The sequence below is a fragment of the Cervus canadensis genome, chromosome 33 (genome assembly GCF_019320065.1).
Source record: "Cervus canadensis isolate Bull #8, Minnesota chromosome 33, ASM1932006v1, whole genome shotgun sequence".
Classification (NCBI taxonomy): domain Eukaryota; kingdom Metazoa; phylum Chordata; class Mammalia; order Artiodactyla; family Cervidae; genus Cervus; species Cervus canadensis.
In genome coordinates, this window is record NC_057418.1 from 21,522,942 (window position 1) to 21,547,332 (window position 24,391).

The 24,391-nt window shown below is 38.0% G+C and overlaps 1 protein-coding gene across 1 annotated transcript in view; it reads right to left on the bottom strand.

Annotated features, from left to right (window-relative positions):
• Positions 1 to 3,223: 3,223 nt before the first annotated feature.
• Positions 3,224 to 24,391, bottom strand: part of PPIL4 (peptidylprolyl isomerase like 4) — a 36,228-nt gene continuing 15,060 nt past the window's right edge. Inside the window, exons 10-13 of the mRNA XM_043457115.1 lie at positions 23,502 to 23,613; positions 17,485 to 17,581; positions 12,201 to 12,348; positions 3,224 to 6,892 (exon numbers count right to left, since the gene is read on the bottom strand). Coding sequence (XP_043313050.1) covers positions 6,641 to 6,892; positions 12,201 to 12,348; positions 17,485 to 17,581; positions 23,502 to 23,613 — 609 coding nt within the window. The 3' untranslated portion in view covers positions 3,224 to 6,640. The remainder of the gene's footprint in view (positions 6,893 to 12,200; positions 12,349 to 17,484; positions 17,582 to 23,501; positions 23,614 to 24,391) is intronic.

The window sequence follows — 24,391 nt, forward strand, 5'->3', positions numbered from 1 at the left end:
ACCGGCTCTTAGCAGTATAGTTGTCTGGATATTCTGAACTGTAACACCTCCATTCCCTTCTCGCTACTCTCTATAAAACATCCACATGCCAGATAAATCAAGATAAGTTACAGCAATCATACTTTAAGTGCACTGGTGAGACTGTAAGACAGTTGGGGAATTTCCTCAAGACCAAAAATATATGAACAAGATGATAAGTAAACCACCAGCCATGAAAGTAGAGCTTTGGGGACTAAGGGCCTCAGGCCACAGTGTTGAAAGACGTTGATGAAGACTAATCTTTAGGATGGATGGAAAGTTGGAAAACGGAATCTAAGATTTTCACATGAAGCCAGGAGAACAGAAGGGCTCTCCATCAGAGAAGGACTAGGCCAGGGGGGAAAAAAAATCTGCAAACATCTTCCCAGCTCTGCAAGGATGGAAATGGGGATAGGTCATAATAACAGATTTATTTCCCGTGACATTCTGTATAATCTGTTTTATGGTTCAAAATTATACTATGTATGCACATGGAAATGGTAAGCCAAGAAATTAAAGTGGCCCTAGGTGACAGCATCACCTGAAGTCTAAAAAACAAATGTAAATCTTCTTTAGAGAAAAGCCTCCTCAGTTTAGATACCTTAAGAGTCACAAATTATGTTTAAAAAAAAAAAAAACAGAAACACATAAAAAAGAAGCCACTATACATGAGTTAGCAGAAGAAAACTAAAGATTCAAATTCTCAAAAAATTTAAATGGGAAGCTATATATCAGCAGCTAATTTGTTTTTATGGCCAGTTTCCCAGGTGGCACTGGTGGTAACCCGCCTGCCAATGCAGGAGATAAAAGAGAGGCAAGTTTTGATCTCTGGGTCAGGAAGTTCCCCTGAAGAAGGAAATGACAACCCACTCCAGTATTCTTGCCTGGGAAGTCCCATGGACAAAGGAGCCTGGTGGGCTACAGTCCATATGGCCGCAAAGAGTCAGACACGACTGAGGTGACTTAGCATGCACACACAAGGAAATATCAAAAGTTGTGCTTCAGAAAAATGAAAAATGATACTAGGTGGAAGATCTGAGATGCAAGAGGAATGGAGGGTAAAAGAAACGTTTAACACATGCGTAAATCTAACAGTTACCTGTATAAAAAAGGTAATAACAATACAGACTAATTTCTAAGGTTAAAAATCACAAGCTAAGACTAAAACACTGGAGGATTATGGCACAAAATTAGAAAAGCGGTAATTTAAACTTTAAAGATGTCTAATATCTTCAGTTAGAAAGGAAGGTGAAAATATCACCTTACATTTTAAGTATGGATGGGAAATTCAAAGGCAATTCCCCAGGACAAAGATGAGGGAGAAGAGGGCAAAATATTTTTTTTTGTTGTTGTTTTGTTTTTTTTTTTTGGCAGAATATTTTTTAATGTTTTAAATTAATCCAAAAGAAAATGAAAACAAAAACCCAAAAAAAGCACAAAATAAGGTGGTAGGAATAAATCCAAATACATTAGTAAATAATCAGGACTAAACTCATCAGTTATGATCAGATTAAACATAACCTATTTTGCTATATGTGCTGTTTCTGAGACACTAAAACATTACGACCAAGTAAGACAAAATTAAAAGGGCAGTAAAAAAAACCAACTAGGTGTACTGCAAATATCTTCACATAAATTGAAAACATCAATGAACAAAAAATTTACAGAAAGACAAAGTAACAAAAATGAATAAACTCTTTGAGAGTAACAGAAAAACTAAGAATTCTATAATCACTGAAATTTAATCATTAGTTAAATTTTCTCACTAAAGAAATGCTAAGGTCAGACGATTCTGTAGGCACCGCCTGTCCAACATTCAAGGAAGAGATATTTCAATCTTTCTCTTCTAATAGAAAAAAAAGAGAACAGTCACAAACTTACTCTATAATGTGGACATCAAATCCAGATTAAGAATAACACACAAAAGGAAGATTATAGGAAAGTTTTATCACAGTACTAGAAATTTTAGCCAGCAAGCACTATACGAATACCACCGTCACTTATTGTCCACATAAAAGACCCAAGAAAACCATACAAATTCTAAATATAAGACTTTTAGCAAAATGGCTAGATATTTCAGAGATATTTAATCAAAAATCTAACTTCTTTGGTCAAGAAACAGAAAAAAATCATTTGTAAGATATCATTTATAATAGAACATAAATGATAAACTAGCAGTAAATCTAACAAAAGATGTTCAAAAGCTTTCAAAAGAAAATTCTAAGAATTAAATGGAGGGTTTCGCTATCTTTGGGCCTCTCGGGTGGTGCAGGGGTAAAGAATCTGCTGCCAATGCAGGAGAAGCAGAGACTCAGGTTTGATCCTGGGATGGGGAAGATCCCCTGGAAAAGGAAATGGCAACCCACTCCAGGATTCTTGCCTGGGAAATCCCATGGACAGAGGAGCCTGGTGGGCTACAGTCCATGGGATCACAAAGTGTTGGACACGACTAAACACATGCATGCATACACACACACACATGCAGCCTGAATGAATAGGAAGATACATGAAGATATTGTTGCCACAAAGTGATCTACTATTTGAATATAAATACAGTTGAAGTCACAACAGAATCCTTTGGGAAACCTAACAAGTTGGTTCCAAATACACAGAAAAAATTGCCACAGCATTGCTAGTGAAACAGATGGTGGGGGGTGGGGGGCAGGTGTGGGCGGGGAGGAAGGTGTTGCTTAAATATCAAGACTTCTTTAGAGCCATAGAAATATAGATATTTGGTATTTGTGTTGGAACAAACAATAAACCAATGGAACAGACAGCCCATGAAACAAAACCCACACACAAATCTATAGAAACTTATATGACAGATCAATGGGAAATAGATGAACCATTCCTAACAGGTTTTTAAAAAGCACTATTTCCCTCGTGGCTCACTCAGCTGGTAAAGAATCTGCCAGCAATGTGGGAGACCCCGGTTCAAATCCTAGGTTGGGAAGATCCCCTGGAGAAGGGAAAGGCTACCCACTCCAGTATTCTGGCCTGGAGAATTCCATGGACTGTAGAGTCCATGGGGTCGCAAAGAGTCAGACACAACTGAGCAACTTTCACTTCATAATAGATTTTGGACAACTGATTAGAGCCATATGTGGGGGGGAGGGGGGGCAGTGAATTTAAATCCCTCTTACCACACCATACACATAACACACAAACAATTCAATATGGACTGAATGTAAAAAATAAAACTTTATACTTTTGGAATATAGCAGAATATCTTTATTAAGGATTTCTTCAACAAAATACAAAAAGCACAAAACATACAGGGAAATGTTAATAAATTTGACACTAAACTTAAAAATTTGTCTAAAATGCATAACCTCATTTTAATCAAATATCTAGACTTAACTCACAGCTTATAAAAAGTAGAAAGGATGGAGGACATCATGAAGATATCATCAAATCATTTCAGAATGTGGAATACTCTACAAAGCAACTGGCCTGAATTCTTCAATGTCATTTAAAAATTTAAAAAAAAAAGAAAGTGGTTGAGGTGGAAGGATGGCAGGAAACTCTTTTAGATCAAGAGAATAAAATGACAACGACAAGCACTACATGAAGCATGGTTGAGACTGGGTTTAAAAACAAATCAACATCAAAAAATGACATCCCTGGGACAATGGGAGAAATCTGAGTATGTGTTAAATAATATGAGATAGTTGTTTGTTTTCAGTGTGACAATACTATCGTGGTTATAGAGGACACTTTTTAGAAAATGCATGGTGAAATACTGAAAGGTGAAATATGTTTTCAATTTACTTTAAAATTATTCAACCACAAAATGTTACTGTTTAATCTGGATGGAATATATATATGGAGGTTTGTTATGTTTTTGTGTTTCTACACATGTATGAAACCTTTCATATTAAAAAGTTCAGGGGAGAAAGGTGGGGGGAGGTGGAATTTACAACTTGTGCTCTTCCAAAGGCATCAATAGGTGAAAATGTAACCATTAACGGTGAGAAATGTTTACAACATTTAGTAGTAAAAAAGGACTAGTATCCACAATCTGTTTAATTCCTTAAGGAAACATAAAATAAAAAGGCAATAACATAATATAAAATGCACAAAAGACATGAAATAAGCTTTTCACTGAGAGCATTCAGGAAATGAATATACGTGAAAAGAAGCTCAACCTTATTAGCATTTAGGAAATGCACATTCAAACAATAAGACTTCCACTCTGGCCAAAATGGAGTAACAGGGCCAGGATTTCCCTTCTTCATGTTAACCAATGCAACACCTGTACAAAATATATACAACAGGCTTTTTCGGACACTGGACAACTGTGCACGACAGTGACTCTTGAGAGGACAAACAGGAAAGTCCTACCATTGCCTGGACTAGCTGCAGGGAGAGCCCGGGCGTTCCCCTAGCGGAGCATTTGGGACACCAAGGTAAAATCTGTAGGGCAGAGTACTGGAAATGGCAACCCACTCCAGATTCTTGCCTGGGAAATCCCATGGACAGAGAAGCCTGGCAGGCCCCAGTCCATGGGGTCCCAGAGTCGGACACGACTTGAGCGACTCATACATACATACACAGAGCACGGGAGAGAGGAGCGGGCTACAAAGGGAGAATTCTGCAGAGTTCCCCTGAGGCTTCAGCTAAACAGTGTATACACTTGAGAAGACTACCCAAAGGTGGGGAAGAACCACCAGAAAGGAGTAAGTGGTAAAATTCAAGTTCATACAGGGCTCAGAATAGTTCTCATTCTCCATAGCCAGCGTGGAGAAAGCTCATTATAAACCAGGCAGAAGGATTATTCAGAAGGGTTATTACCTCAGCAGTGAGCCCAACTAGCTCTAGGTTAAAGGCTGTTCTGGTCCTAGATCATTAAGTCTAAAGGCAAGCTATGAAAGGATCAAGCTGTTTCTAAATAACTATCTCCCAGAACAAAGCTCAACATATTTAAAGGAATAAGCTCTAGCACCCAACAATGTAAAATCCAAAAATTATCAGGCATGCAAAGAAGGAAATTACAACCTAATAAAGAGAGGGGAAAAAATCAATAGAAACAGACAAGAAATGGTAGATGATAGAAAGGTCAAAATAGTAATTACAAATACATGTCAGATGTCCAAAACAAAAAACAAAAAAAGAGGAAAGCAGGAGTCTGGAAGGAGAGACATGGAAGATACCAGACAGACCCACATGTAACTTCTGAAGATTAAAAATATAATATATGAGGTGAAAAATACACTGGATGGGATTAACAAGAAATTAGATACTTCAGGAGAAAAGGCTAATGAACTTGAGGACATGCGACTGAAACCCATCTGGAAGACAGAGGGAAAAAAGGACAGAAAACAAAACGGAGCACAAGAGCGCTTGCTGCAACAGTTTCAAGTGGTCTAACACACAATGAAGAGGCCCAGAGGGAAGAAATGAAGGACAGAGACAAAGAAAATGTCATGAAAAAGCCCCCCAAATTCCAAATTTGATGAAAACCATAAACCTACAGATAAACAGTCCCAGCAGAAGAAACATGAAGGGGAAAACAAACAAACAAAAACTGTACCAAGCGCATCATAATCAAAGTGCTCAACAGCAGTGATCAAGAGAAACCTTTAAAGCAACCAGAGAAAAAGAATAAAAAAAATTTTATATAGAAGAACAAATGTAAGAAAAATAGTAGTGTTCTTGCTGGAAACTAATAATATACCACTCAACAGCCACTGGATTGACAAAATTATAAAGTCTGAAATTAGCAAGTACTAGATGTGAAATATGGTATGAAATATTATCAGGTGAAACAAAGGTAATTCAAATAGTGCCTAGGGGTATGAACTGGTACAGCCACTGCAGAATATAATTTGGCATTATCTTATACAGAGGAAAATATCCATATCACATAACCAAGTAAATTATTCCTAGATAAAGAATGTTTATAGCAGCACTGTGTACAACAGCAAAAAAAAAAAAACAAAAAAAAAACCAAAACCCCAAACATCCATCAACAGAAGAATGGATAAATTACAACTTGTCATATAATACAGTATAGCAATAAAAGTGGATGACTTTGAGAAGACACTAAGGTGAAAAAAGCCAGTCACAGAAGTAAACACACATTATACTATTTATATAAAATTCAAAAAAATACAAAACTTAGTACTTCATTTAGGGATACTTACATATGTTGTAAAACTGTAATAAGCAAGAGAATGACAAACACAACATTCAAAATAATAATTATTTGAGGAGAGGGCACTTTTAAAATGCCAGCAATATTCATTTCCTAAATTGGCTGATTGGTACACAGACATTTATTATTCTTTATACCTTATATATACATGATTGTGTATTTTTGCAGGTATGAAATACTTCATTAAAAATAAGGACTGAAAATATGAAAGACTTTAAAAATGAAAACTACTGATTTATGTATAACAATAAAATTAGTGTAAAAAAGTATACAAAGAAAATGTTCAATTCTTCATTGTCTTTCAGCGCCCTACACAATCAGTATTAATCTAAAAGGGCCATAATCCTACTGTGAAAAAAAATAACAAGCAGAGTCTTTAACTGCTCTGACACGAAATCTGAACATCTGGTACTCCAAGTTATACAAGAGTAAATATATTAGCACTCATGTCTGATTGATCCACTTTCATCTGTACTTGGATTTTTCTTTATCTTTGGATTTCCTGGGACTCCTGCTTCGGTCTCTCTTTTTACTCCTTTCTCTTTCATAGGGATCTGCCTGGTATTTGGATTTGTGACTGTTACTATAGTGGCCATCCCTTTCTCGAGATCGGCTACGACTTCGGTCCTGAGGTCGGTCCCTCTTTTCACTCTTCTGCTTCTCCCAACAACTTTCTTCTTCTTCATAGTGACCAAAGCCCATTTCCCTGTAGATATCCTATCAAAGGAAGAAAGAGAGAGGTATAAGTGAATCAGTAAAATAATCATTTTGTAGGACTATCAATTCACAAAACTTAAGACATATCCCCCATTAGCAAGCAGTTTTAACAGGTCAAATTTGAACACTACCACTAACGCCAAGAATCCTGCAAATTAAAAAGCAAAACTAATTCAGAAAAAGACTGAACCATTTTCTGACTGATCTCACTGCTTTGTACCTACTCTTTCAGCTGAACTGAAAGACCACATCTAAAAACAAGCAACTGAAATAGCCCAGTTGAAATAAGTCTTTGGGAGAAATTGCAATACCAAGAAATCTGGTTATGCACAGCCATTGTTCCACTCTCCCCTTCCCCACTCCCCCAAAATGTAGTTCCATCACCGATCCACAATGAAACTACTAAAATCCCCATTAAGAATGCTATAAAGACGACATCATTTAAATAACATATTCAAAGGAGATTTGAGACAGGTCAACCAGTCTAAAGAGGAGAGAAAATAGATTCTGAATACTTGGGTCTGAGCAATTCTTTTTTAAAGTACTTTTTTTTTATAACAGCTCCTCTCTAAATCTTTAAAGTTTCTTGTTTAGACTAAATGTTTTCTATTAGACTCATTAACATAGCCGATAAAGGTTTTACTACAACCATTACTGACTGACACAGTCCTTTAATAAAGAACTCACTGCCCCAAAGACCACAAAGCAGTGCATTCACTTCTGTTCTCAGTAACTGAGCAGCAGGGCCCATGGGATTCTCCAGGCAAGGACACTGGAGTGGGTGGCCATCCTCTTCTCCAGCAGATCTCCCTGACCCAGGCTCTGAACCCAGGTCTCCAGGACTGCAGGTGGCTGCTTTACCGTCTCTACCATCTGAGGCAACAGAGAAGCCCTTGAAGGAGCAGAAGTACCTCCCATACAGAAAAGGGCTGGTTACAGCACCCCTCTGCCTCTGCTCATGTCTTATCCCTGATCAAAACAAGTACCTCAGCAAGTGGCTGAAATCTAAAGATATCAGAGCCAATGCTCTTTCAAGAATAACTGATAAAATTCAACTTTCTTAAAAGATTTCTCAAAACAAAGGGGAAATTCTGAGGACTGAACTCCCAAGTGCCCAACTCTATTACCTTAGACATTATTACAGTAGATGTAAATGTCAAAGTTTAAAATCCAAGTGATGAATACCCACGGTTATGGCCTGGGTTTTAAGGAAATGATTCACAAGTATTCCATATAATGTCTAGATACCATACTATGCTTATTACAGGGATTGCAGTATGGGAAAACAGACCTAACAAGACTGTTACATGCCACAACATTTGTGGAAGACCTCCTATAAACTGATTCGTTATTTCCCACAATACCAATAGTTCCTATCATTCTGTAAGAGTCCCAGAGGTAGAAAATGAGTAGGTGTTTCAACTTAAACTTTTACCAACTATTTTTGAGCAAAATGTGACATCCCTAGGAAAAAGACTTTTTTTGTTCTTCCTGTAACATATACAAAATGTAAATATGTATGTACTATTCTGACTGTACAGCAAGTTCTGGTTGAGGCAATAAACTTCTCAAATGGAGACTGTTCTAACTGATGGATAATCCTATAAAGTCTTCAGCACATTATTATACCAACAAGCACTTAAATGCTTTGAGTGTTTAAAATAAGAAAGAGAAAAAAATAAAATAAAATAAGAAAGAGAGATTACATAGTACTTAATTCTTTGAAAAAAGTTGAGGAAGCTGAAAACCTGAAATGGACTGAAATCTTAAAGCCTCTCCTACTTGGCTTAGTTTTCAAAGCTACACAAGCTTTGAAGTCATGCAGTTCTACGTTGAAATGGTCTTTGCCATTTAGGAAAGGTGTCAAACAAATCCTCTTGAGGTTAGATTTATCAGTGAAGGTTCACAGAGGAGCTAAAAAGGACTGGAGCCTCAAAAGATGAGTGAGTTAGGGCTTGGACTGGCTGCAATAAGGCTAATGCAAGAAGTGTATGTGAAAACTGAAAGCAAGGAAGACAGTACTATATGCATGAAGGAGAAAAGTTCAGGTGAAGCCAGATTAGGACAGATCTAAGTATGTGTTTGCACAGTGTTCAGTGCTCGTGGAGTATGCTATCCTCATTCTAGATATAAGGAAACAGACTCTTATTTAACTGATCAGTAACTTTACAAATAAAACTTAAAAGGGGGCAGTAATGAAAAAATAATACCATATCTGACTGAATTTTTTTAAAACATTAAAGTTTCAGTCCTCCTACTAAACTATAAGGTCCATGTGGGGTCAGGATTTTCTTATCTAAGGTAAGGGAAACAACTTAGATAAGCTCTAAGTCATTTCCAGTATGAACTTTTAGAAATCCTACTCATTTTATAGATTTAAGAAATAAGACACGATGATTAAACAAGCATACAGCTAAAAAAAAACGAAAGAATACCATAAAATGGCCAGTTTAAGGCAATCAACTTAAATGAGCCAATGACTTCACGTTTAGCAGTCAAAAAATTAAAAAATCAACCTTTGATGAGGTCTCCAGCAGTAAACTGGAGATTCAGTCACATCTAAATCACTAAAATAATATTAAATGATTAAAATGACAAAAACAGAGCTCCAGAGTATAAGAATACTGAACACCCATGAAAGCCACAGAGGAGGACAGGCAAGCAGCCTGATATTTCTCAGACAGGCAGCCCACGGCGGAGTACTCATTTCCTGTAACCCCAGTAAAACTCAAACTTTAAGAACACAGTAACCATCTCTGGATTTAAGACACGAGGTGGAAAAATTATAAACAGATTTCGAATTGAACAGTAAGGCTGTTGGTCAATAAAAAACAAAGCACTTGAAGAAATAAAGCATTCTTAGGAAACTAAGCTCACCAAGCAAAAAGACCAAGAAATAGGAAAATTTGAGCTGTACCTGAAAATTACCTAGCACTGAAAATTTCCTTTAATGATTATGTAATACTTTTGAGATTAAAATCAAAAGGATAAAAAGCAGAATAATAGAAAAAAATTGGGCCCACTGAAATCTTAAATATGGATGCTATTTTATTAGAAGGAAAAGAAAATCAGTGCAGCTATATTATTAAATCAAAGTATATAACCAAAAACAACTGCTTTAATACACTTCAAGGGAAGGGATAAAGTTAGAATATTATTGCCAAAAGAGAAGGACATTTACTGCTGTTACTGTCAAGTCTTAAGTAATCAAACAGCAAGACAAATGAAGAGTCACAAAAAGGCAGGGGTGCAAAGATGGGAACCACAGACTTGAAATGCAGCCCATCTTCGGATTTTTTTAAGACTACTGATTATCTCAAACACATCACTGTGTATTTCAGGCCTAAATTCATCACGGATTCCGTGTACAAGTGTAAGAGGAGGAGCTGTGGCAACACATGGGAGTTGGCATGATTATAGAGTTTTAGTGGAAAACATGCTAAATATTCATAGAAATGTAACATAGCTACCATTAAAAAAGATGTTGAGATGATCGTTGGCTAAATTAATAAGAGTATAAAAATTAATAGGGAGATGTTCCTATTAGATGACACTGGAATATTATACTACGGGACAAGCTACATGAATCCCCAATTGGATTTAGGAAAGAAAACTGCTGACAGGAATATATCTCAGGGAAGGAGATTTGTGAAAGAATTTGACAGGAATACATTCCAGGTAAGAGGAACAGCAGTAGGGATACAGGTCCAGATTTACACTGTGGTTCTACTACTTACTAGCTGCATTAAGACCACTGGCAAGTAGCTTAACCTTTTTATCTTTTACTTTCTTGTGAATAGAGACAATAGCATCCACCTTGCATTACAAGGACGCAAGAGATGTTACTATTACTGATTCATGTGAGGATTACTGGAGGGATTGACAAGGGTGTAACTTAAAAACAGAGAGCAGGGTATGAATAAAGGGCAATTGAAAGAAGAGAGATTAGATCCTTGCTGGATGACAGCAAGGAGTAGGGAGATATACTGTCTAGAGAACAGGGTGCTAATACAGATAAAACATGCATTTGCTGTCATTTTTTAAAAAGAAGAAAAAACCATGAAACACATAAAATGGTTGCCTTTGGGGAAAGAGGAAAAAGGGGAGAGGACAGGGATAGCAGCTAGGTGCCCTATGTGTACCACTCTGTAGACTTTACTTTGGAACCACACAATTTTTCAAACTACAACAGAAAATATTTTAAGTGATTTGTAAACATCAAAAGGAAAAAACTGAAATGTGAATCCAGTTAATGGCCTTACCACAGAGAGAAATGATTCCAAGTGATTTAAAACATATTGACTGTAAAAATAATATTTACAGCCAATGTAGAAAATGTTTGCACACACACTTTTTGTTTCCACTTACAACGTGCCTGGGAGACAAGTATTATCTCAGTTTCACAGAGGAGGAAACCATGGCTCAAGAAAGCGAAGTCATGTGATGAAGTCACATCAACGACCAGCAATGTAGAAATCTGGGCTCCCCTGTGGCTCAGCTGGTAAAGAATCCAAACCTAGCTCCTCTGACAGACAAACCCTTTACTCTGCCAGTCACACTGCATCTCTATCTTTGTGTCTTTGCTTGACATTCCCACTGCCGTGAGCCCCCGCAACCTCCCTGCCAACTGAATGCCTCCTCATCTACCAGGCCCAGTTTAAAGGTCCTCATGTGGTAAAAACCAGAGCAAGGGGCCGTAATGTAATCTGCTTTTCAATTAACTCAGAGCCAAACTGCAGGTTGGAAATGATTTCTTCTCTTTAATTTACTTTCTTTGGGGAATTTTTATTATCATTGTCTTAGAAAATTTACTGTTCAGGAAAGCTTTGGGGATGTTCAAGATAACTATTTATTTAATGTGGCTTTTATTTCATATATACCATATGTGAGGGCATAAATGTTTTTTTCAGGTTCTAAAACCTCAAGAGCTATAAGTGCTGTACATAACACCTGGTAGTAAGTTAACATGATAAATTAGAAGGATTTCTTTTCTTTAAACATAACCACACTTGTTTTTGATAGGAATGAGTAAGTGTTCATAGAGATGAAAATCACTCCTGCTTCACAGTGTGGAACTATATGACATGTTAAGTTATTCTGAAAACAATCTTTTATAATCTGTTATATATATTCTTCAAAATTAAAGTTTCATTACCCAAGTAAAACCGTTCTACATCTTAAGAATTAAGAATGCATCCCTCCCTGTTCAGAAGCATACCTTTATTCCTAAATTACGTCATTATGATGTAATTGACAGATGGATGAAATATGTGTTTCTCTACAGCGGAGTCTGAACAGCAGTACGTACCTGGTTGGTACTTTTGATTGGCATGTAGTCCTCATCTTCTTTTTCTTCAGAGCAGTGGCGGGTCTTCTTCTTGTGTTTCTTACTTGTGTGTGAGTGACTCGCCTTCGCGTCTTCTGCCTGCTCATCCAGTACAAGTTCATATTTGGCGCTGGGGCAGCTCGTTAAGGACAAATGTGAGAAGTGACCCGGATAACACATCAAAACATGAGAGTCCGGTCAACAAGGAGGCCATCAGGCTGAAGACAACTTTTTAAAGCAAAAAGCATCTCAGAGCATAGAATATACTTCTAAAACATAACTAATTCATATTTTACTTCATTACACAGGCAGGAAAAATGGAAAGAACTCTTGTTTCAAATAAACAGTTTACAATGGGTAAGTGGGCAAAAAACACAGGGTAAAAATTGATTTCATAAATGAAAAATATAAGTAGCATTAAAAAAATAAGGAAACCTATTTGTCAATAATGAAAACATTTAAACTTAAAAAATGAGGCACATATTTAACTTGAAAATATTAAGATATTATAAACCCCAATGCCAGAGAAGCTATGTAAGATGAAAATACACTCACGTGACTCTTCTTTTGAGTCTAAGTTCAGTACTACAGGAGAAAATTTAGCAAGGCATATCAACAGTTATCATGTTGAAATTCAAATAAGAATTCATAAAAAATTGAAATGACAGTAAGTTAAATGAATAACGGCACAGCTGTCCCTCACTATCCACAGAGGTTGGTTCCAGGACCTCCTGGGGAGACCAAATGCCACAGATGTTCACGTCCCTTATATAAACAGCATAGTGTTTGCCTATAACCTACACACATGCTCCCTTACACTTCAAATCACCTCTAGATTACTTATAAAACCTACCGCAATATAAATGTGATATAAATAGTTGTAAATACAATGTAAATGCTACATAAATACATAGCTGCCTCCACAGCAAATTGAAGTTTTGCTTTTTGGGACTTTCTGGTATATTTTTCCAGAATATTTTCCATCTACAGTTAGAGATCCACGAATGCAGACCCTGAAGATGCAGAGGGCCAACTGCATACATAATAGGGTTTATCTTAAATAAGAGAAACAGAACAATAAGCAGCCTAGTAACAAAGATATACATAAACACATCAGAGTACTGCAACATGGAATTATAGAGGAAGTTATTAACAATGACAAATGAATGCTGTTAAATAACCTGGCATGGTGTTTACAAAAAATTGTAAGTTAAAACAGCTTGAAGCAAAAATTGTATATAACTTCATAAAACTTCATAAAAGATCAAGATCTGAAAGGAACAAGGAAAAATAAAACATATCCTTTGCCTAAATGGTAGACCTGTGAGTGAATATTTTTTAATCTCACATAAATATATTATCAAAATTATAATAATATATGCTTTAATTTAGAAATAACTGTTTCATAAACTTCAGTATCTGAGAATGAGAAAAAATGTAAAACTATTAGGACCTCTCTAACAATAATCTTAAACCCTAAACAGGCAAGACTAGAATAGTGGTTTTCAAAAAAAGGATTAGGAAGAAGCCCCAAACACAGAACCATTTTAGTGGTGTGCGGCACTAGAGGCAAAGCAGACACACTTCCCTCAGGACTGGAGTTTCAGGTCTGTTTTCACCAGGCCACAGCTCGATGCCCCTCAGGGATGTCTCGTGCAGTAAGCAAACACTGCACCCTCTGGCCTGTCACAAGATGGCTAATGCCAGCGAGTCAGCCTGTACCATCCTATCATTACCCCACTTTCTCCAGCTTCTTTCTTCCTTTAGTCCGTGTAACAAGAGTTTCCACGGTACCTTGGATACAAATCCAGTAGCCCTTGCCTATGATTTCACCTCAGTGTTTGCTCTACACATGCTGCTCTGTTCAAAGTGCGGCAGAGCTCCTGAGTATTTCTAATTGCTACTCAACAGGGTATAAAATCCATTTAGTGGGTCACTGAAAGCCAGCATTTAAAAATAACATAAGACTAGAAAACAGAGTACCTGGAATCTAATAAAAATATTATTTTACAAACTTGTCTTTCAATTCTGCGTGTATGTGTATGATTATACTTGGACTGTCCAAGGGGAAGATGTAAACTGTATTCCTTAAATAATGGACCAGAGTTAAAGAAAACAGTACCCCACCTCAGCCCTCATCTCCCCATATTCGTTGTAGCTTTAATGTCACTACTTACAGTATCATTTGAGGATCCATCCTCTGAACCCTCACCTCTACTATGAGTCCCATATCCCATGAGAAACGCTGGGCTAGAAGAAGCACAAGCTGGAATTAAGATTGCCAGGAGAAATATCAATAACCTTAGATATGCAGATGACACCACCCTTATGGCAGAAAGTGAAGAAGAACTAAAGAGCCTCTTGATGAAAGTGAAAAAGGAGAGTGAAAAACTTGGCTTAAAGCTCAACATTCAGAAAACTAAGATCACGGCATCCAGTCCCATCACTTCATGGCAAATAGATGTGGAAACAGTGGCTGACTATTTTTCTGGGCTCCAACATCACTGCAGATGGTGATTGCAGCCATGAAATTAAAAGATGCTTACTCCTTGGAAGGAAAGCTATGACCAACCTAGACAGCATATTAAAAAGCAGAGACATTACTTTGTCAACAAGTACTTCCTCCTAGTCAAGGCTACGGTTTTTCCAGTGTCATGTAAGGATGTGAGAGTTGGGCTACAAAGAAAGCTGATCGCTGAAGAATTGATGCTTTTGAACTGTGGTGTTGGAGAAGACTCTTGAGAATCCCTTGGACTGCAAGAAGATTCAATAAGTCCATCCTAAAGGAGATCAGTCCTGGGTATTCACTGGAAGGACTGACGTTCAAGCTGAAACTCCAGTATTTTGGCCACCTGACTTGAAGAGCTGACTCATTGGAAAAGACCCTGATGCTGGGAAAGATTGAGGGCAGGAGGAGAAGGGGATGACAGACAATGAGATGGTTGGATGGCATCACCAACTCAACGGACATGAGTTTGGGTAAACTCCAGGAGTCGGTGATGGACAGGGAGGCCTGGCATGCTGCGATTCATGGGATCGCAGAGTCAGACATGACTGAGTAACTGAACTGAACTGAACTATCCCACAGATGCACTTCTTTGCAACATTCTACACATATTTAATTAATGGTGATTATTTAATGTCTGTTCTTCCCCCAACTCCAAAATACAACACAAGGTCCATGTGGGCAGGGGCCATGTTTCATAGCTAAATTTCTCTGGGCATGTAACAGCCAAGTAAGTATTAGCTAATTACTAAGACACTCATTGTATCTCTTCCTTCCTAGCTCATCCACTATCTTCTACTCACTACTACTATCAAGACTTTTAGAAGATGTCAAATCTCTCCAAAGCCCTATTTCGTGATCCCCCTGACCTCTGCTCCAATTACTTACCAAGGTCTAGTCTAGCGAAGTTAAACTTCCATCTTCTACCTCCATTTTTGAATCTTATTAATAGTTCTATAGCAATTTCTCTCTCATGATCTATAAAGTACTTCCCATGTCTTTCTGACTTATCAGTACTTAGATAATCCTCATAATCCCCCTTGTTCACCACAGTAATAAAGTAATATATGTGAAAACATATATGAAAACATATGTCCTGTCCCTCTATTAATGTACCTAAAACAATAAATGTCTTGCTAAAACAAAACCTATCAATTACCAAAAACATAAAGATCATTCCACTAGGTCAGATTCATGAATTCCTTTCTCTTGTTCAATATTCTGTATCTGAACACGTGGTTTTCACCAGGACATGCCTGTCTTCTGTATCAACTTCAAAGGGTTAAAGCAACACTGTTCAATACTAGCTACCGGCAGTGGCTTAAATTTAGATTAATGAAAATCAAACAAGCTATAAAACCCTGTTCCTCATTCCACTTCAGACGCTCACGAACCACATGTGGTTAGTAGCCACACTGGACAGGGGAGGTACAGCACGCTTCCATCACTGCAGGAAGTCTCATTAGGCAGCACTGGGCTAGAGACTGCTTCTCAAATATGCCGAGTTTCTTTCTTAACTCATAGTAATCTACAACCTTGAATGTAAAACACTCTTATACCAGGTAGCCTTCCTTTTCAGCAGAAGATGCTCTTTCTACTTTATACTCCACGGTGACTTTCTTTTCATTTGTCCTATACACACCCCTCTTCCAGCTGCAGTTTCTAGTGATTTGCCTCAATTTAATTTCAAAGATTTGGTGAATAAACCTCAAGTGTATCTATCCATACCTTTTACGATTCTAAGATTTCAGTCAAACGCCCTCTAATGTTCATCTTCTCAGACCAATCTTAGTTTAGTGTTTGGTTTAGAGTCTGAATATGAAAGCTTCCCTCGTGTTGATTATGTCAGTACACTCCAGACATTATCCAGCTCTAACACCTTACAATGCTTTGTGCACTGCAGACAGCTAATACAATAAGAAACAAACACACAACAGGTCAACCTGATATTCATCTTTCCTTGATGAATTCTTTGGGAAAAAAATGTTTACACAGTATGGGGAAAGAGTATCCCTAAAACACCAATAGAAATTAGGAAACAAAGAAACCATTCACCAGAAAGAACTGCAAAAGAAATAACCACGTGCGGAGTGATAGGTTTATAATGAGAGTATCAATGAACAAATTAAAATGACATCATATGAAAAGTATGTTTCATTGCTTCTTTCTTGTCTCAACCTAAAACTTGGACAAACTTATAAAGCGTCAAGCCTTTGGATTTCTTTTTAATCCTACAGAAGTCAACTCTTGCACACAGTAGGAGTGCAATAAATGTGTGCTGCTAGACTGACAGTGTTTCCTGCAGAGAGAGGGGCCGGGAAGCCTGGCCACACTGCGGTCCACAGGGTCCCAGAGCCGGACACGACTCAGTGACTAACACCACCACCACAGAGGGTTTAGCTTAGCTGTAACAGAGAAATTTCTGACTGTGAGACATTTAAAACATTAAGATTATATATAGAAAATACAACTCTTACCTGCAGATCTTCTGAAAATAAGTGGTAACCTTAACCTAAGTGTAGGGAGGTAAAAGAATTAGTCTTAAAATTTCTCAACCCTAACTTTCTCCCCACAACAAAGAATATATTGAAAAAACAAAGTATACATATATAAAATGGTGAAAAGAGATAAACTGATTTCATCACAGAGCATCTGAATTCAGGTACCTTGTTTTCTATAGTCTTTTCATAAGATATGACATTGTACTCTCCAGAGTAGAAGGTCAACACATATGGGCCAACTAGTTCTTGTGAAGGATACTCCTGTTTGGGCTTTACTTTATCTTTCAAAACCAAATTAGATGGTTTATCCTGTTCTTTTTCATACTCCTTGAAATCACTCTTGGTGTATTTCCCACCTATTTAAAAAAGAAAAAGGAGCTTAGAAAAATCACCTGATTAAACAAGAATAACAATTGTAAGAGATATAATACATAAGAACTATTTTATAAGTGGCATATATATCGGGGGGGTGGGGGGCTTCCCTGGTATTCAGACGGTAAAGTATCTGCCTTCAATGCAGGAGACCCGGGGTTTGACCCCTGGGCTGGGAATATTCTCTGGAGAAGGGAATGGCTTCCCACTCCAGTACTCTTGCCTAGAGAATCCCATGAACAGAGGAGCCTGGTGGGCTACAGTCGATGGGGTTGCAGAGAGTCAGACACAACTGAGCAACTGAGCAATTTATCAGAGGATATAAAAGGCTGAGAAGAAAACAAAAGAATCATGGTAATTCATTCTTCACCACTATTTTAACTGAACTCAGAAATCCATTTAGTTAGGTAGTGATATGCTGCCCCCTAATGATATATGTGAATATTACAACACCAAATTTTCAAATCCTAAATTACACAAATACGACCACTGGAAAATAAGGCAGGGTTTAAGTAGAGCCGTTAAGTCTATGAGAACATTAGGCCCAAAGAAAATTGAGGGCTTAGGACTTGTTCCTGGGATCCGAGAGGCTTATACGTTTAGAAGAAATGAGAGTTTAAAGATCTCTGATTTGTCAAGACAGACTGCTCAAAATCTCAACAGAACACCAGGCAGATAGGGGATAGCAGGAAATGTACAGATTTTCACTAAAGAGATGTGAGAGGGAAAGGTTGAAGAGAGCACTAAAGATAAACTATCTCTGCTTTGAAATTCTTAAGAGCACCTTTACTGTTTCCAAGGGCCAAAAATGAAATCAACAATTCCTTCAGAAAAACAGGACTGTTAACTGGCCTACTGCAGCAGGGCATGAAAGGAGACAGCATCCCATGGAGCCTCTCTAATCTCAAACCTAGTCTCCATCAGATGAGGATCCCGCTCCTGTCTGTGTCCTAGACCTGCTGCCTAACCTGCCTGACCCACCCCCTCAACTACTGTGAGGAAAGGTTTCCAGAGGGGAAGGCCTGCTACACAAGAGTCCAAGATTGCATGTGCAAATAAAGCTGACTTGAGGTACTCAGGTGTTTTGATTGAAAAACCTATATACACCTTGACTGCCACCAGGGTATTTAAACAAAAGAGAAAAGTAAAAAGAGGGGTAAGCATCAAAGACAAGGTTAATCTATTTGGCAATTTCAGACACTCTGGAAACAAAAATAGCCAGTAGACAATGTTTCATATAAATGTGAAACAGCATAAAGAGTTAAAATAGTGGTAACTGTAGCAAATAGGCATGGTTTCATCACTGAAAAAGTGTCTGCCATGTGCTTGCCATTAGAAGTCTCACCATGGATGAAGTATAGAAGGAGCAACATATTACAGTGAGAAGTTCTGGATTCAAATTCTGACTCCAGTGAGAAGTCGTAGGTAAGAAACTTCAATTCTCTGAAACGCTCTTCATTTAGGAACTGAAAATAATATTAACATTTCAGAGAGCTGTTGGAATCACCTCATAAGGCTATAAGGAAAAGTACTCAGCACCATGAATGGTATAGAGGATGTGTGCTCAGTCGCTCAGTCATATCCAACTCTTTGTGACCCCATGGACTGTAGCCTGCCAGGCTCCTCTGTCCATGGGATTCTCCAGGCAAGAGTACTGGAGTGGGTTGCCATTTTCTCCTCCAGGGGATCTTTCCAACGCAGGGATCAAACCCAAGCCTCCTGCAGCTCCTGCAACGGCAGGCATTTTCTTTACCACTAAGCCACCTGGGAAGCCCAGGGCATAGGATACCACTCATTTTTTTAAATGTGAAAACATAATACATAAAATTATCACAACATGAACTGAGATTAACAACAAATTACATGTTTATGACAGCACACATGAAACTGAAGCATGTCTCTTATGACATTTTACTATAAATAAACTATACTGAAACTACTTAGGAAGGCAGTATTATTTCTAAAGTGGGTAGATGCGTTAGGAAGAAAAGAAAATTGAGAGAAAAAACTATTCAGATTCAGGAGTGGTTTAAATCTGGGTAAACCCAACCCTGGGTAAATCACTTCACAAGAAGCTGCCTCAAGTTCCCTCTCTGTAATGAGGAATTATAATAATATTTGTTTCATATGTATCCCAAATGACAAAATTAAATTAGCTTTCTAGGAAAAGAGCTCCACAGAAGAGCTACTTGGCAGTACCACGGGACCAGAACCATAATACATTAGGTCATTGTTTGTCTATATTTCCTGAATATACTTGATTCTTTTGACCATAAAGCTACAATTATATGTGGGGAGGGAAAAAATGTTCATAAGAACCATGAGAAATGGAGTGTTATATAGAAAAAGAAAATAATCCTAGAATTCCTAGTAAAATTTAGCATTACATGGTGAATAACTGCCAAAACACTGCATCAGTGATCAAAAAACCCGTATTATTTCAGTATACACAGATTCTACCTAAGTTTTGTATGCTACTACTAGCAGGAATTTATTTGACATATTTATGCATCTGTGGGGAATGTCAATATGTATAGGAATAGGACACAGTACACAGAAGAACAAAAGATTAGAAACTTGACTGTGCTTTAATAGGACTGGTTCAGTAAATTATACTACAGAATTCAATCAAACACTACACAGCCACTGAAAAGATAAACTGTTACTTCAGATACTGATACAACTATCTCTTAGATATATTGTTAAATGAAAAATGCAAAGTACAGAAACACTATGTATAGCCTGCAGTCATTTGCTTTCCTTTTCTAAAGGAGAAAACATACATATATGTGTGTTTCTTTTTTAAAGGAGAAAATTTTATGTACATATATATATATATATACATATACACACACACAGACACATACACACATATAATAATTATGTGGGAAAACATGAAATGAAATCCTAAACATCAAATAAGTGGCTCAGATGATAAAGAATCTGCCTGCAATGCGGGAGACCCAGATCAATCCCTGAGTCAGGAAAATCCCCTGGAGAAGGAAATGGCAACCCACTCCAGTATTCTTGCCTGGAGAATTCCATGGACAGAGAAGCCTGGTAGGCTATGGTCCACGGGGTGGCAAAGAGTCAGACAAGACTGAGTGACTAACAGTTATGCTTTCTTTTTTTACATATATATATTAATATGTATAATTAGATATATTCAAAGAATATATGTGGAAGGTTACAAAAGAAACAGGTAGCTGTGGTTAGTCAGTTCAGTTCAGTTCAGTTCAGTCACTCAGTCGTGTCCGACTCTTTGTGACCCCATGAATTGCAGCACGCCAGGCCTCCCTGTCCAACACCAACTCCTGGAATTTGCCCAAATTCATGTCCATCGAGTCGGTGATGCCATCCAGCCATCTCATCCTCTGTCGTCCCCTTCTCCTCCTGCCCTCAATCCCTCCCAGCATCAGGGTCTTTTCCAGTGAGTCAACTCTTCGCATGAAGTGGCCAAAGTATTGGAGTTTCAGCTTCAGCATCAGTCCTTCCAATGAACACCCAGGACCGAACTCCTTTAGGATGGACTGGTTGGATCTCCTTGCAGTCCAAGGGACTCTCAAGAGTCTTCTCCAACACCACAGTTCAAAAGCATCAATTCTTCGGCGCTCAGCTTTCTTCACAGTGCAACTCTCACATCCATACATGACTACTGGAAAAACCATAGTTTTGACTAGACGGACCTTTGTTGGCAAAGTAATGTCTCTGCTTTTTAATATGCTATCTAGGTTGGTCATAACTTTCCTTTCAAGGAGTAAGCATCTTTTAATTTCATGGCTGCAATCACCATCTGCAGTGATGTTGGAGCCCAAAAAAATAAAGTCTGACACTGTTTCCAACTGTTTCCCCATCTATTTCCCATGAAGTGATGGGACCAGATGCCATGATCTTAGTTTTCTGAATGTTGAGCTTTAAGCCAACTCTTTCACTCTCCTCTTTCACTTTCATCAAGAGGCTTTTCAGTTCCTCTTCACTTTCTGCCAGAAGGGTGGTGTCATCTGCATATCTGAGGTTATTGATATTTCTCCTGGCAATCTTGATTCCAGCTTGTGCTTCCTACAGCCCAGCGTTTCTCATGATGTACTCTGCATATAAGTTAAACAAGCAGGGTGACAATATAAAGCCTTGACGTACTCCTTTTCCTATTTGGAACCAGTCTCTTGTTCCATGTCCAGTTCTAACTGTTGCATACTGACCTGCATATAGGTTTCTCAAGAGGCAGGTCATGTGGTCTGGTATTCACATCTCTTCCAGAATTTTTCACAGTTTATTGGGATCCACACAGTTGAAGGCTTTGGCATAGTCAATAAAGCAGAAATAGATGTTTTTCTGGAACTCTCTTGCTTTTTCGATGATCCAACAGATGTTGGCAATTTGATCTCTGGTTCCTCTGCCTCTTCTAAAACCAGCTTGAGCATCTGGAAGTTCCCGGTTCACATATTGCTGAAGCCTGGCTTGGAGAATTTTGAGCGTTACTTTACTAGCGTGTGAGATGAGTGCAATTGTGCAGTAGTTTGAACATTCTTTGGCATTACCTTTCTTTGGGATTGGAATGAAAACTGACCTTCTCCAGTCCAGGGGCCACTGCTGAGTTTTCCAAATTTGCTGGCATATTAAGTGCAGCACTTTCACACCATCATCTTACAGGATTTGAAGTAGCTCAACTGGAATTCCATCACCTCCACTACGATTGTTCGTAGTGATGCTTCCTAAGGCCCACTTGACTTTGCATTCCAGGATGTCTGGCTTTAGGTGAGTGATCAAACCATCTTGATTATCTGGGTCGTGAAGATCTTTTTTGTACAGTTCTTCTGTGTATTCTTGTCACCTCTTCTTAGTATTTTCTGCTTCTGTTAGGTCCATACCATTTCTGTCCTTTATTGAGCCCATCTTTGCATGAAATGTTCCCTTGGTATCTCTAATTTTCTTGAAGAGATCTCTAGTCTTTCCCATTCTGTTGTTTTCCTATATTTCTTTGCATTGATAGCTGAGGAAGGCTTTATCTCTCCTGACTATTCTTTGTAACTCTGCATTCAAATGGGAATATGTTTCCTTTTCGCCTTTACTTTTCGCTTCTCTTCGTTTCACAGCTATTTGTAAGGCCTCCTCAGATAGCGGTTACCTCTGGTAAGGGAAATTGAATGGATGAGAGGCAGGAGTGGAAGAGACTTTGTTCTACCACCTTTTCATTGATCTTTTCAATTTTGCACCGTATGTGTGTGTTAGTCACTTAGTCCAACTTTCTGTGACCCCATGGACTATAGCCCACCAGGCTCCTCTGTCCATGGGATTATCCAGGCACGAATACTGGAGTGGATTGCCATTTCTTTCTCCAGGGGATCTTCCCAACCCACGGATCAAACCCAGGTTTCCTGCATTGTAGGCAGATTCTTTACCATCTGAGCTATATACATATAACAACTAAAACAAACAAACTTTAGAAGGAAGAATTAAGCGTTTGCATCATGGACTTCCCTGGCAGTACAGTGATTAAGACTCTGCTTCCACTGCAGAGGGCACAGGATCGATCCCTGGTCAGGGAACTAAGATCCTGCACACCGCACGGTGTGGCCAAAAGAAAGTTTTGCATCTAGAAGAGCCAAACCACCAAAGTCATAATAATTACTTTGGAAATATGTCATGTCTGCAATGGGTAATTATAAGTAATTTATAATACAGTCAAATGTAGAAAATATATTCATCATTAGTTTAAAATACACATCCCCACACCCACACCACACACCCACCCTACCCACCTTAGACGCTAGAAAGCAGCTACATAAAATCAAACAGCAGGAGTTACATCTCCGAACATTTCTAATTAACAGCACTGTCAAAGGAGAGACACACGCACACAAGAATGCAAAGCAGAACAGAAACAAATGAAGATGAACAACATACCTTTTCCTTTCCATTTAACCTTTGCAACAGACTGGCTAAAGTCCACATGTATTCTTCTGTCATCTATAAGCACATTGTCCATTTTGAAGAATGCTTTCTCACAATCTTCTTCCTGAGAGTAATCATAAAAACTCAAGCATAAATCTTTATGGAAAAGATTTCTGCAGCTAGAATAAATACTGAAAATATAAAAAGTTCCTTGTTACTAAAACTAAAACTTGAATACTTATGCACCAAATGCTTTGCATCTATTACCTCAATTAACTCTGATAACAACCCTATGAGAAAAACATTCATAGCAACAAAAGGTAGGCAAGATCTCCTTTCTGCTGACAGTGATGTGCCTTGTAAATATTATTTCTGGTACACTTGACACAGTGTCTAGGTATAATCTGTTATGTGTCTGTGTTCCTCAACCCTCCAGTATACATTTTGAACCGCTAGGGCCTATTGCAGTGCCTACTGCCTGAAACACAGAAGGTATATGACAAATACTTTGGAACAATTATAATTCAGAATGAGCTACTATTGGACATACATCAGTCCAAAGTTACAAAAAGAAATAACACAGCCTAGCTAAATGACCAAAAGTAGCAGGAACAGCACCAGACATATCTAAGTTCATATCCTAAGGGTAAGGAACAGCTTTTGTATTTATTTATCAGATGAAGAAAAGTGCAGAGAAGAACTAGAATACAAATATTTCTAGCCACTGTATAAGTCACATTTAAATTTGATGATTTTTTAAAAGAATTACACTAAATATATGAGTATTTACAATGCTTTGAATCTGAACAATTTTACAAATATGGGTGGTAGTTAATACTTGTAACAAAGAGTGTTAACTGAGTTATTAACTATTTCTTTGAAACTAAAACAGCAGAACAGAA